The sequence below is a fragment of the Notamacropus eugenii genome, chromosome 5 (genome assembly GCF_028372415.1).
Source record: "Notamacropus eugenii isolate mMacEug1 chromosome 5, mMacEug1.pri_v2, whole genome shotgun sequence".
NCBI classification, from domain to species: domain Eukaryota; kingdom Metazoa; phylum Chordata; class Mammalia; order Diprotodontia; family Macropodidae; genus Notamacropus; species Notamacropus eugenii.
This window is the reverse complement of record NC_092876.1, coordinates 409,162,305-409,175,521: the sequence shown is the minus strand read 5'-3', so window position 1 is coordinate 409,175,521 and position 13,217 is coordinate 409,162,305. Positions and strand designations below refer to the sequence as shown.

At 37.2% G+C, this 13,217-nt stretch overlaps 1 protein-coding gene across 5 annotated transcripts in view; it reads left to right on the top strand.

The window, feature by feature from the left end:
• TBC1D8 (TBC1 domain family member 8) overlaps nt 1–13,217 on the top strand; it is a 133,321-nt gene that overhangs the window by 104,081 nt on the left and 16,023 nt on the right. For all 5 annotated transcript variants that reach the window (XM_072614684.1, XM_072614688.1, XM_072614686.1 and 2 more), the window contains exons 6-10: nt 2,997–3,204; nt 4,728–4,922; nt 6,905–7,075; nt 9,667–9,817; nt 12,431–12,645. In XM_072614684.1, the coding sequence (XP_072470785.1) occupies nt 2,997–3,204; nt 4,728–4,922; nt 6,905–7,075; nt 9,667–9,817; nt 12,431–12,645 (940 nt within the window). The remainder of the gene's footprint in view (nt 1–2,996; nt 3,205–4,727; nt 4,923–6,904; nt 7,076–9,666; nt 9,818–12,430; nt 12,646–13,217) is intronic.

Sequence of the window (13,217 nt, the reverse complement as noted above, 5' to 3'; positions counted from 1 at the left end):
GAAGATCATTCCACAAGCGATTTCTATCAAACATTTAAGAAACAACTAATCCCAATATTGTATAAACTATTTGAAAAAAATAGGTAAAGAAGGAGTCCTCCCAAATTCCTTTTGTGACACAAATATAGTTTTGATGCCTATATCAGGCAGAGGAAAAATTATAAACAAATTTCTTTAATCAACATGAATGCAAAAAATTTTTTAAATAAAATACTATTTTGTGATAGAAATATATCACAAAAATCATACAGTATGACCAGGTGAGATTATCAGGAATGCTGGTCTGGTTCAATATCAGGAACACTATCAGCATAATTGACTATATCAATAGCAGTAACCACAAAATTAATATGATTATATCAATAGATGCAGAAAAAACCCTTGACAAAATATAGCACCCATTCCTATTAAAAAATCTGCAAAGCAAAAGAATCAATGGGACCTTTCTTAAAATGATAAGTAGTATCTATCTATAACTAAGAGCAAGTATTATTTTTAACAGGGATAAATGAAACATTCCCAATAGGATCAGAAGTGAAGTAAGGAGATCCATTATTACCTCTTTATTCAATATTGTATTTAAATGCCAGCTATAGTAATAAAAGGAAAAAAAGAAGGAATAAAAACAGGCAATAAAGAAACAAAACTGTGCTTTTGTAGATAATACAATGGTATATTTTATATACCATTATATATACATATATATATGCATACATATATATATGTATATATAAGAATTCTGGCGAATCAACGTAAAAACTAGGTTTAGCAGTTAACCTCAGTAAAGTTGCAGGATATAAAATAAACACACATAAACCATCAGCATTTCTATATATCCTATTGACAAAACCCATCAGGAAGAGATGGAAAGAGAAATTTCATTTAAAATAACCACAGACAGTATAAAATACTTGGGAGTCTACCTGCCAAGACAAAACCACGTGCTATATGAACACAACTACAAAGCACTTTTCACCCAAATAAAGATCTAAACAAAAAGAGAAATATTAACTGCTCATGGATAGTCTAAGGCAGTACAATAAAAATGGCAGTTCTCTGTTAATTTACTTATTTGGTGCCATATCAATCAAACTACCAAAGAATTATTTTATAGAGCTATAAAACAATAGTAACTAAATTCATCTAGAAGGACAAAAGGTCAAGAATATCAAGGGAGTCAGTGAAAAAAGAAAAGATGTTAGGAAAGGTAGCCTAGCAGTTCCAGATTTCAAACTATATTACAAAGTGATCATCATGAAAATAACTTGGTTCTAGCTAAGAAATAGGGGTCAGTGGAATAGATTAGGTACTCAATACCTAGTAGTGAAACGACCACAGTAATCTAGTGTTTGATAAACCCAAAGCTCCAAGCTTTCAGAATAATAATTCAACATTTGACAAAAATTGGTACAACGGGAAAGCAGCTTGGTAGAAAGTAGGCATAGATCTCCCTATCATACCATATACCAAGATAAGATCCAAATGGAGAAATGATTTAGACAAAAAGGCATCATAAGTAGGGGAGAATGGGAAAATGAACCTGTCAGATCTATGGATAAAGAAAGGATGTATGCACAAACAAGAGATAGAAGGGGTTAATATTATGATTTTGATTATGTGAAATTAAAATCTTTTGGAGCAATAAAATTAATGCGTCAAAATTAGAAGGAAAACAGGAAACTGGAGAAAACTTTTTGCTGGAAGTTTGTAAAACAGGAGAAGTTTCTTTGGTAAAGGCCTTATTTCTCAAATATGTAGGGAATTGAGCCAAATTTATTTTTTTTTAAATCAACCCCAGTTGATAAATGATCGAAAGATATGAACAGGCAGTTTTCAGAAGAAATCAAAGCCAACTGTGGTTATATGAAAGAATGCTCTAAATCACTATTGATTAGAGAAATGTAAATTTCAACAACTCTGAGGTGGTACCTCGCACCTCTCAGATTGGCTATTATGACAAAAAAAGGAAAATGATAAATGCTGGAGGGGATGTGGAAAAACTGGGACACTGCTGCACCGTTGGTAAAATTGTGAAGTAGTCCAACCATTCTGGAAAACAATTTGGAAATAAAACTGTGCATACCCTTTGACCAGGCAATACCATGGCTAGGTCTGTATGCCAGGGAAAAAGGAAAAGGACCTATTTGTACAAAAAATATAATAGCTCTCTTTGTGGTAGCAAAGAATTTGAAATGGAGAGGATGCCCCTCAGTTGGGGAATGGCTGAACAAGTTGTGGCATATGATGATGTATACTGTAGTGCAATGATAATAAGCAGGATGCTATCAGGAAAAAAAACCAAACCTTTGGAAGTCTTATATGAACTGATACAAAGTGAAGTTAGCAGAACAAGGAGATCTTGTGCACAGTAACAGTAATATGTAATAACGATCAACTGTGAAAAATTTAGCTTCTTTGATTCCGAAGGACTCATAATGAGAAATGTTATCCACCTCTGGAGAGAGAACTCATGAAATCTGAATGCAGATGGAAGCATACTTTTTTGAAACTTTATTTTTATTGTTTTGCTTTGGTTTTTCTTTTGCAACATGGCTAATATAGAAATGTTTTGCAGGACCTCACATGTCTAATCAAAATAAAATTGTTTGCCTTCTCCAGAAGGGGGAGAGGCAGGAAGGAGAAAGAGAATTTGGACTCAAAATTGTTTAAAAAATGAATGTTAAAATGTGTATTTGCATGTAATTGGATTTTTTTTTTTTAAAAAAAGGAATGGTTACTTTGTCCAGAGATCAGTTTTGAAACTTTTGTTTCATTAAACAAAATTCAGTTTAGAGTAAACAGATACAGAAAATTCTTTCCAAGATCATCTTACAAATTGGGTATTTGCAGTTTGATGTGTCTAATTCTAAGTCTATATAATCTATTTATTTTTACCTTCAAGTTCCAGTTTTGAAAGGGTGTTTAAAAAATAAAAACTTCCGTTTTCCATCTAACTTCTCCCTTTCTTTTGCTTTTCTCTTTCCCTCCCTTATAAGGGATCTGGAAGCCAGAGCACAAAATGAGTTCTTTCGGGCCTTCTTCAGGTTGCCAAGAAAGGAGAAGCTCCATGAAGTTGTAGACTGTTCTCTTTGGACACCATTTAACCGCTGTCACACAGTAGGACGGATGTTTGCTTCTGATAGCTATGTCTGTTTTGCCAGCAAAGAAGATGGCTGTTGCAATGTCATCCTTCCACTTAGAGAGGTAGAATCTATCTCTGGATCTCTCCGTATTCTTTCTGTTTTCCCGGGAGTGTGATCTTTTTGCACACTTTATTCTATAGCTGAAGCTATGTAAGGGGAAGACGTACAAAGAGAAGAAGCAGCTTTCTCCACCCATGTCTGAGATGTGCAGTGGGAATCAAAACCTTGGCGTTTTATTTCTTTCTTTTGGTTTGGTGGTTGTTGTTTGTTTGTTTGGCTTTCTCTGCTCTTTTCTATTGAGAACAGAAAATTTTGAGAAGTGACTTGTGAAAGCAGCCTACCATGACTTCTGCAGTATTGATAAGGCTGTTATTAAGAGTACACATGTAGCAATTAAAGCTTTTGCAAGAACTGGCAGTGAAGGGGGGGAAAAATTTTCTCCTTTGCAGTTCCCTTCACCAACCCTATTCCTCCCTTGCCCCTAGGGAAAAAAAAAATTTGAAAATTTAAAAAAATAGTAAGCAGTGTGGACTTTATGGTCTTTTGGCACTTCATTTAAAAATAATTTCTTGGAATAGTAAAATATATATATATGTATAAGTGAGTTAAAAATATTCAGAATAAAAATACTTAGAACTTATAATCATTTCTAATGAAAAAAGAAAAGATAGGAAAATTTGAAAATCTGGGTTTACTTCAAGATCTAAAGCAGCTTGTGACCTCAGGCAAGTTAGATAATCTGTGTCTCAGTTTTCCTGTCTATAACTTGAAGGTGATACCTACTATTCAGGTAGCAAATACAAGGTCAGAGGAAGGAGAGAGTAAGCTTAAAATGTCCTAGAGACAATGGAAACAGAGAGTAACACATCAGGGACATCTCACCAAGACCAGATGTTTCCTGAGTGATGATGTAAGAATATGGAAGATAGATATGTGTGTGTATGAAAAGCCGAATGAGCTTTTCTAAAAATAATGCGAAACTTGTGAGAATAATGACGTGGTAGTAATTATTTCTTATTTATAGCAACAGTGAGAACACTCAAAATAATCAGAGGTTAAGATCTGGCTGAGAGGCAGCATGGAATGGTGAATGGAGAGCACTGGCCCCAGCTCAATGACCTAAATTCATGGACTGTCTCTGATTCATACCACCTCAGTCCCAGACCATCATCTAATTTCTCAGTGCCCCAGGCAACTCAAAGACTATAGTTTGCTGAACACCATTGGTGGAGGAATTCTCCTTACTGGGAGTTCCCTATGCTAATTAAATCACAGGTGAAACCAAGGTGAAAAAAATAAAAAGGGATTTGGCAAGTTGACTCTTGGGTATCATCTTGCATTCTCCAAAGAATTGTTTAAATTTCCCTTAGTTTTTGGTTAAGTTCTATCTCACCATTTTACTAAATTAATTTGGGTTCTGGTTTTGAGTTAATATACAGTGATGAAAGGACCACAAGAAGACAGGAAAAACCTTTTCATACTCACATACTTTTTCTTGCAGTTATCTTTATAAGTCTTTCTGAATGTTCAACAATTCTACTTTCTTTCCCCTCATTTTGGCATGTGTTGATTTTTTTTAAATAGGTAGTGAGCATAGAGAAAATGGAAGATACCAGTCTACTTCCTAATCCCATCATTATCAGCATAAGGAGCAAGATGGCCTTTCAGTTCATTGAACTCAAGGATAGAGAGAGCTTGGTGGAAAACCTGCTCATGAGGCTGAAAAAGGTCCATGCGAACAGCCCAGTGCATTATGACAACTTGAAAAATGAAGATGCGGTATGATGCTTCAAATATATATATATGTATATATATTATATACATTTACATATGTATCAGGCTCATACATATCTAGGCTCCAATATATATCCATCTACATGTTCATATACACATTTCTACATACATGTGTATGTGTATACATACAGTTAATGTGTATGTATACACATACACATACTATGTATATTACATGCACTTAGAAATTGCAGTTGTTAACACTCTCCCAAGTGTTTTTTGTTTGAATGTTGATTCCAGGCCTAAAAAAATTAAGATCTTCTAGAAACTCTGGATAATGGGAAAAATATAAATGAGCATTTTGCCCTTTGGGTTGAGGGTGCAGCTGAGAATATTTATTGGATTATATAGTTGGATGTGCCCAAGAAGTTACTGAGTTTGTTTTCGCCCTGTACCCATCGAAGCTCTCATGAGATTTCTTTGTGCAGATACAGAAATGATTGTCACTTGACTCCAAAGCCAAGAATATTGGTGCCTTATAATGACTGAGACCTGTTGATGAATCAAGAATGCATAGAAATTATAGTGCCACTGTTGAATGGCACTCCTGACGTATTTATTGCCAGGCAAGGGAGAAAAACCTTGACAGTGGTTGACTTCTCATCTGGTAGGGCCGAGAAATACGATGCATTTCCCAGAACAGAATTGCAGAAGAGAAGTAGATGGTATGGAAATAACTAACATGGTAATTAGTGGGAGGTGGGTTTATTATTCCTTCCGTATTCATCTTCTCTCTATATAAATTTAGGCTTCTAATAATTTATTTTCTTTTACTCTCCACTCTGTTCTTCTCCTTCAACCCACCCAATATCTGCCACCAGCCAGGCCACAAGTTAGAAAACAAGTTTGTCTACAGATCTCACAGGGTTGTTTTAAGAATTTGAAGCTAAAAGTCTGAGCTAGAGAGGGTTGAACTTGTAAAACTCAATACATTATAGACTACCATCTTCAGAGTATCAGCTCCAGGTTTCTGGTCTGGTGTTGATGGATTGTATAAGCACTGGATGTTGTCTAATTTTTTCCTTCTTCTCCCCGCCCCCCTCCAAATTGCTTCCCAAAATTTCAAATTAGGATTTCACCTATACTTTTGGAAAAGAACTCACTGTATATTAGAGTTAAGGTGAGGTGATAAATGATTTCCAAGAACCTACAGGCTCAAATACAAAGCCCATGGTTAGGCGTTTAAAGCCATTGATAAGTTGGCTTCAAATTACCTTTCCAAACTTCACACACTATGTGTGGTCCAGCCAGACTGGCCTTGCTGTTCTCACACATGACATGTTTCCTATCTCTTGTGTTTTTGCCCAGGCTGTCCCCAGATTTAGAATGCACTCCCTCCTGACCTTCATCTTTCCTAGTTTCATTCAAAGCTCAGCTCAGATGCCTTCTCCTGTCAGTCTTTTTCCGATGTTCCCAGCTGCTAATACCACACACCTGAAATGACATAGTATCTGTTTATACTTATAGGACCACCAGTGAATAGACAGGATTAGTAGAGCAACCCTTTCTAACCCTGTCCTTGAGATTTTTTCCCTCCAGAGGAGCACATGTCCAAATTTTTAGGGTGCCAAGGAATAGGACAAATAGTGTTAGGATGTGAAACTTTCCTTTTATGAACAGTGTTGGGGAGACATATCTATGTATGCACAGATTTACTTGCTTTCTTCTATTTTCAAAAGAAAAGTCATGAAGTTGTTAGGCTCACTGTTCTGGCACCTCTGCCTCGTGTGTCTATGCTAAGGGACAAGGCTAAACCTCAGTGTAGGCAATTCCAGTGTAAAGGCAAAGCCTTGTGAGATTTAATGTCTCAGGGTATTTGCCTCTTCTGTCCAATCCCAGCTAGGTAGATAGGTAGGTTTTAAAACTGTACTTGTCCATTAAGTGTTAACGTGGAAGTCCAAACAAATTCCTCAACCCTAAACAAGTCAAAACAAAAGCAAATTCCTCCTCCTTTATTTTTGCTTTTTCAGATATCCTCTCTCTTTCAGTCAGCTAGCGTGTGTGATGACCAAAAGTTTGGGAATCTCAAACTGTCACAGAATGGTAACAAGGGTGACAAAGAAACTAGCCCTCTGCCAAATTCTGAGGCACTGATAGCCATCTTCCACCAGTCGGGAACTCAGAGTCCTGATTCCAGAATGGTAGGTAGAGTTCACCTTCTTTCTCTAGCTTTCCCCACCCCACCCCCTTAACCCCATTGCTTTTTTAACACACACCCAGCTGAGCTTAATTGTGGGATTTGTGTTAGAAAGCAATGGGACCAGGAAGTGGTATTCTGTGGTTCTTCAATAACTTACTGTGGGCTGACATCTGCTCCGTATTTCTGTGTGCTAGGCACAAAAAGCCTACCTATACGTACAAAAATATTTATAGCAGCTCTTTTCTGCTGGCAAAGAATTGGAAATTGAGGAGATGCCCATCAGTTGGGGAATGGGTGAACAAATTGTGGTATGCGATTATAACGGAATATTATTGTACTATAAGAAATGATGAGCAGGATACTCTCAGAAAACCTGAAAAGGTTTACATGAACTGATGCAGAGTGAAATATACTATGTACAAAGTAACACCAATATTGTAATATGAACAGCTGTGAATAACTTAGCCATTCTCAGCAATATAATGATCCAAAACAACTCTAAGGACTTACCATGAAAAATGCTATCCATTCCCAGACAGAGAACTGATGTTATCTGAATATAGATTGAAGCATACTTTTTTTACTTTATTTTTCTTGAGATTTTTTTGGCTATGTTTTCTTTCACATCATGACTATTATGGAAATGTTTTGCATGACTACACATGTATAACCTATATAGAATTGCTTGTGTTCTCAATGGGGGGACTGGCGGGGAGGAAGGAAGGGAGAGAATTTGGAACTCAAAGTTTTAAAAAATTAATGTTAAAAATTATTCTTACATGTAAATGGGGAAAAATAAAATAGTAAATAAATTAAATAAATAAAAAGGAGAAAAAAAAGCCACAGGTCTGCCATCTAAATATGCCCAGAAAGCCAGTCTCACAACTGTTTCATCTTGTTTACTTTGTGTTCAGACATCGAAGCTGCCCTGGTGCATACTCTCAACTCCCTTAGATAGGACAAGAAAAAGTCCCAGTTTTGGTTTGTCTTCTCAAAGATGATGACATTGCTATCCACTTTTCCTCAAACCCTTTGGATGAGTTGCCTTTATTGCATGCGTGACCTTGGGCAAGTCATTCATTCTCTCTAGGTTTCAGCGCCCCCACCTTAAAGTGGACTGGGGGCCTTTGAAGATCCTTCAGCTCTATATCTGTGATCTTATGGTCCTCTCTGCTGCTTTTATGTGCTTGGTTTGCAGAGTCAGGTATTTTTCTGCCTCAGCTTTACATCATTTTGAGAGATGGAAAGGTAGAGTGGGCCTTAGTACTTAACATTTTCATATCATCTTCTCAGCCAAAAATAGGACTCAGTCTTTTACAGTTTCAGATCAGACTAAAAACCTTGTCTGAATGGAATTAAGAGTCTCCATTCAAAGTCTGAAAGTCCAACTGAGGCTTCGTAATCATCAGTAAAAATCAATTATAGATATTAGCAACCTTTTATTTGGCTGTGACCAATTTACCTTCCAATAGGGTCACAGAGAAGAAAGCATCATCTAAGCTTTCTGATATCCTTGACCTTAACAATTCTCTTTTCCCTGAGCCTGTGTTAAGAAGAGCTACTGTTGGTTAATAGGTAGCATTCTAATTTGAGTACAAATTGTCTCACACCGAAAATAAAGAATAATTATAAGTATCCCTTTGTTGATGCTTAGTCGCTCTATTACTTGGGCAGTTCACCTTCTCTGGGCTGAATTTCCTCATATGTAAAATGAAGGGGTTGGATTAGCTAGCCTCTGAGGACCCTGCCAATTCTAAGATGCTATGCAGAGCTAAAACATACACCTTTCTGGCAGTAGCTTTGTTGGTGCCAAATATGAACACTATGACCTTGCGATGTGTGAACCCTGTGGTTCTGAGATCTTTAAATAGCTTTGAGCCAGCCCTTAGTTGCACAAATATCCCCCAAGCCTCTTTTTGGTAACTGGTTTCAACTTTGCCCCCCACCACAACTTCAATTAGGATTGCTTAGAAGTACCCAGATTTAGTTTTCTCCCTTCCTTTTTCCCTCCCCTCACCAACCCACTCCATAAACTATTCTCAGTGATGTGCATTAGACAGTATGAAATGTCCTGAAGGTTAACAGACCGGAGGAGGACGTGAAAGGAGGTGCAAAATAATCGTTTCCTGAATAAGGAAGTTGGTTTCTATCTGATTTCTGTTGTATCTTATTTCAGATAATGGAAGTGGAAGATTTCTTGTGTTCATTTTATTTCCTCTCTTCCTGCCTCTCCTCCAAATTGTAGAACAAAAAAGGGAGTGGGAGAAGGTCTCTCTCTTTCCTGCCCACCCATTAACTAGAAAGCAGACAAAGGAGAGACTCCTGTGCTCTGATATTTTCAGAGGAGATTGCAGCAGTCTCTTTTGGCAGCTGTTGCAGCATTGAGTCCTTAGCCTGTAATCATGGTCACGAGGTACTTTTGTAGGAAATCTTGTTCCCCTTGTTAAGCTTTGCTACTGAGGTTTAATTGCCTGTAATTGTTGACTTCTCAATGAACTTCCTCTTTTATTATATCTTGTGGTCTAAGAAAACATGGTGGGAGCATGTGGATGATGTGTGCCATACCTAAAATATGCGTATTATGGTTTCTAGTCAAGAGAACAGATAAAAGCAAGCTTATGGAGCGACCATTTTGTGGAATATGGCCGAACAGTGTGTATGTTTCGTACAGAAAAGATCCGCAAACTTGTTGCCATGGGAATCCCTGAATCTTTACGGGGTAAACTCTGGCTCCTGTTTTCAGGTAAAAACTTAATTTTGCTTTTTCTCTTGTATCCGTGACCAAATGTTAGTTTGGGACATTACTTAAAAGTAAAGGACACGATCAGAGGGATTTTTCTGGATTTCAATTGAGTCATCCATATTTGTTTTTTTACTGTGGAATCTCAAACATTAAGGACTTCTTAAGTCTGAATATTTTTGTTTCTGCCTTTGGACAAGTCACTAAAACAGGTTCTGTTTTCTCATCTATAAGATCATCAAAGACCCAGCTCTGTAATTAGAAGATTCTCTGTATAGTGTATATACCTCTATCAACAAATCCCCTAGGAATGGAGTGACTTCCATTAACTCTTTAAGTGACTTTTGAGATCACTTGATCCGGCCACTTAATTATACAGATGAGGAAAGTGAGACTCAGGCTGCTATTTGTCCCCAGGCATATAGCAAGTTAGTAGCAGAACCATGTAGAACCTAGGTCTTCTGACTTCTGTGTTAATGTGGATTGGTCTGAATGAAGTAAGTCCTGTTCAATTGAACAAGTAAGCAAAAGATACCCATGCTAAGTCGAGCTGCTGCTCTTTGCAGCTGTATGACAAAAATACCTCCATGTGCTGTTTCTTCTCACTTGAAGGCATCCATGACCCATCCTAGACAAAACTGTTTACTCTTTGAAACTTGTCTTCTCCCCCTGCTTTCTTGGGACCCCTTCTACTGCTTTAGATGTTCAAAGCCTTCTTATTTGCTTTTGGAACTTGTCACATTTCATTGATCAAATCCCTACCCTCTGAGAAAATGCATTCACATCCAAATGTTGCCTTCTTTAACCATTTTCAGTCATATCTATAAGGTGAGAAAGATTTCTTAGCGTCAGATTTGGTATAAATATTGAGATTATCCCTCTAGAGACTCCATAGTGATTATGGACAGAACTAGAGGCAGAGAGATGAAAAGTTATGAGGGATGTACCATATATTTAATATTATTTTTAAAAATAAATGCAACCATTTAATTTTGTGAGGCTGGACTGAGCCTGGGAGTAAGTGAGTAAGCCCTTTTACCCATTTATTTCCTCTAGTTCTCAACACTTTCCCACAGTACCTGGTGCTGTTTTGCAGAAAACCCGCAGAAGCTTCTGGGTATCATCAGGGTCACAGTATGTTTGTCCTGTACCCACAGACTCACACTTATGTGTGAGGCATCTGATATGGTGAACTAAAGAGTTCTAGGCTCCCCTCTTTAAAAGAGATATCTCTTTTTTGGTTTCAAATTGGAAGTAATGTGGTATAATGGAAATACCAGTGGACTGATAGAAGTAGCAATGCTTCTAGCTAGATGTGAGATCTTGCTACTTAATCATTCTGAGTCCCATTTTACTCATCTGTAACTAGAGGTCTCTAACTAAATAAACTCTAAGGCAGAGGTCTTAATGGAGGAGTCATGGACAGATTTGGGGGGGAGGTCCTTAAACTTTGATTAGAAAAAATGTCTTTTTTTCTCTCATGAACCCATTATTTTCTTTTGTAATTCTATGTATTATATTTATGAATTTAAAAGTGTTACTCTGAAAAGGGGGCCATAGGCTGTAAGGGCCCATGACACACAAAAAAATTAAGAATCACTAACCACTGTTCTCCAGCTGTGTGTTTGCTCCCTTCATCCTATGATGAATAGTTTGTTGTCCTTCCTAAATCATCAAGGCAACTTCAAATGCTTCATAGAGGCCATCGGGCTCTTTTATGAGTATTGAATGAATGTGGATCAAACATTTATTAAGCACCTATTGTATGCAGAAAAGTATGCCAGGAGAGATAGCAAGTTTAGAAAAGACATGATATTCACCCTCATGGAGCTTACGTAGCACAGTCACTTACATATGTATAATGTTATTTTAAGCTTTACAAAGGATTTTACTTGTAGCTCCCTTTAGAAGTAGGTTGTGTTAGTGCTGTCATCCTCACTTTCAGGTCAGGAATTAGCAAAGTGCCTGCACATAGTAGGTGCTCAATAATTATTACACGAATTCAAGCTGTGGTCCTTAAACGTTTTTGGCCTCATTGCCCCTTTATACTCTTCAGAATTATGAGTACCTCCCCCAAAGAACTTTTCTGTACCTATTGATATTTACTGTATTAGGAATAAAAATATCTTAGTATTATTATGAAAATAGTTTTGACTTGGAGGTTCCAAGACCCTTTCACAGGATCTCTGAGGCCAAAACTGTTTTCATAATAATAACAATGCTTAATGTTTTAGTTCCTAATACAGTTTTAATTCCTGAGACTGCTGAGTTAAAGAAAACTTACATGTATGTACCTGTGTAATCCTGTCATGAAAAATGAATTACTGTTAAAAGTAATTTTTTAAAGTGGTTTGTGCTGTTTATTTTCAATATGAACTATATTATTTTCCCTTTAACCAAGTATGCATCTTCTAAAACAATGTTAGTAATTCTTCTGGGTCAAGGCTATGGGAGACAAGTAAGTAAGCTCAGCTGTGCCCAGTTTTAAAGTATTTTACGTTCTCCATCATACCACATAACATGGATGTTCTTTGACAAATCTAACTCCCATGGTGACACTGTCCTGAAAATAATTCTTAATTGCCTTTGCACATGTATTGTTTAAAAAATCCTCAGATGCTGTAACTGATCTTGCCTCTCATCCTGGTTACTATGGGAATCTGGTAGAGGAGTCGATGGGCAAATGTTGCCTAGTAACGGAGGAGATAGAGCGGGATCTGCACCGCTCTCTACCAGAGCACCCTGCCTTCCAAAATGAAACAGGAATTGCTGCCTTGAGAAGAGTGCTGACGGCCTATGCTCACCGAAACCCCAAGATTGGATACTGCCAGGTGAAGTCAGGAATGTGTTTTTCTACCTTGGATACTTAGAGCTTCACAGGAAACCATATATTCTTTATCCCAACACTTGAAATTTTAAAAATGAATAGTGATTGATGCATAATAACCAGTATCAAATTGCTTTGCCTTCTATCTATAAAATGGGGTTGATAATTCCTTCGCACAGCACTATATGCATAACAGTATGTGTAATGGCTGAAGATGTGTTGAAAAAAAGGGAGACTCAGAATGTAAACAATTGTTTTAAGAAGCATATGGAGATAGACATTCCCCATTTGAACTGCCCTAGATTTTTGTGATTTCAAGAATAATCTGCATACTGCTAAGAGTAAGGGCAGTCTTCCTGACTCATCTTCCTGAGTTCATACCTATCTTTAGACACTTACTAGCTATGTGACCCTGGGCAAGTCACTTAATCCTTTTTGCCTCAGTTTCCTCATCTGTAAAATGAGCTGGAGAAGGAAATGGCAAACTGCTCTAGTATCTTTGCCAAGAAAACCTCAAATGGCATCATGAAGAATTGGACACAACTGAAAAATAACTAAATAACGAATAAGAGTAAG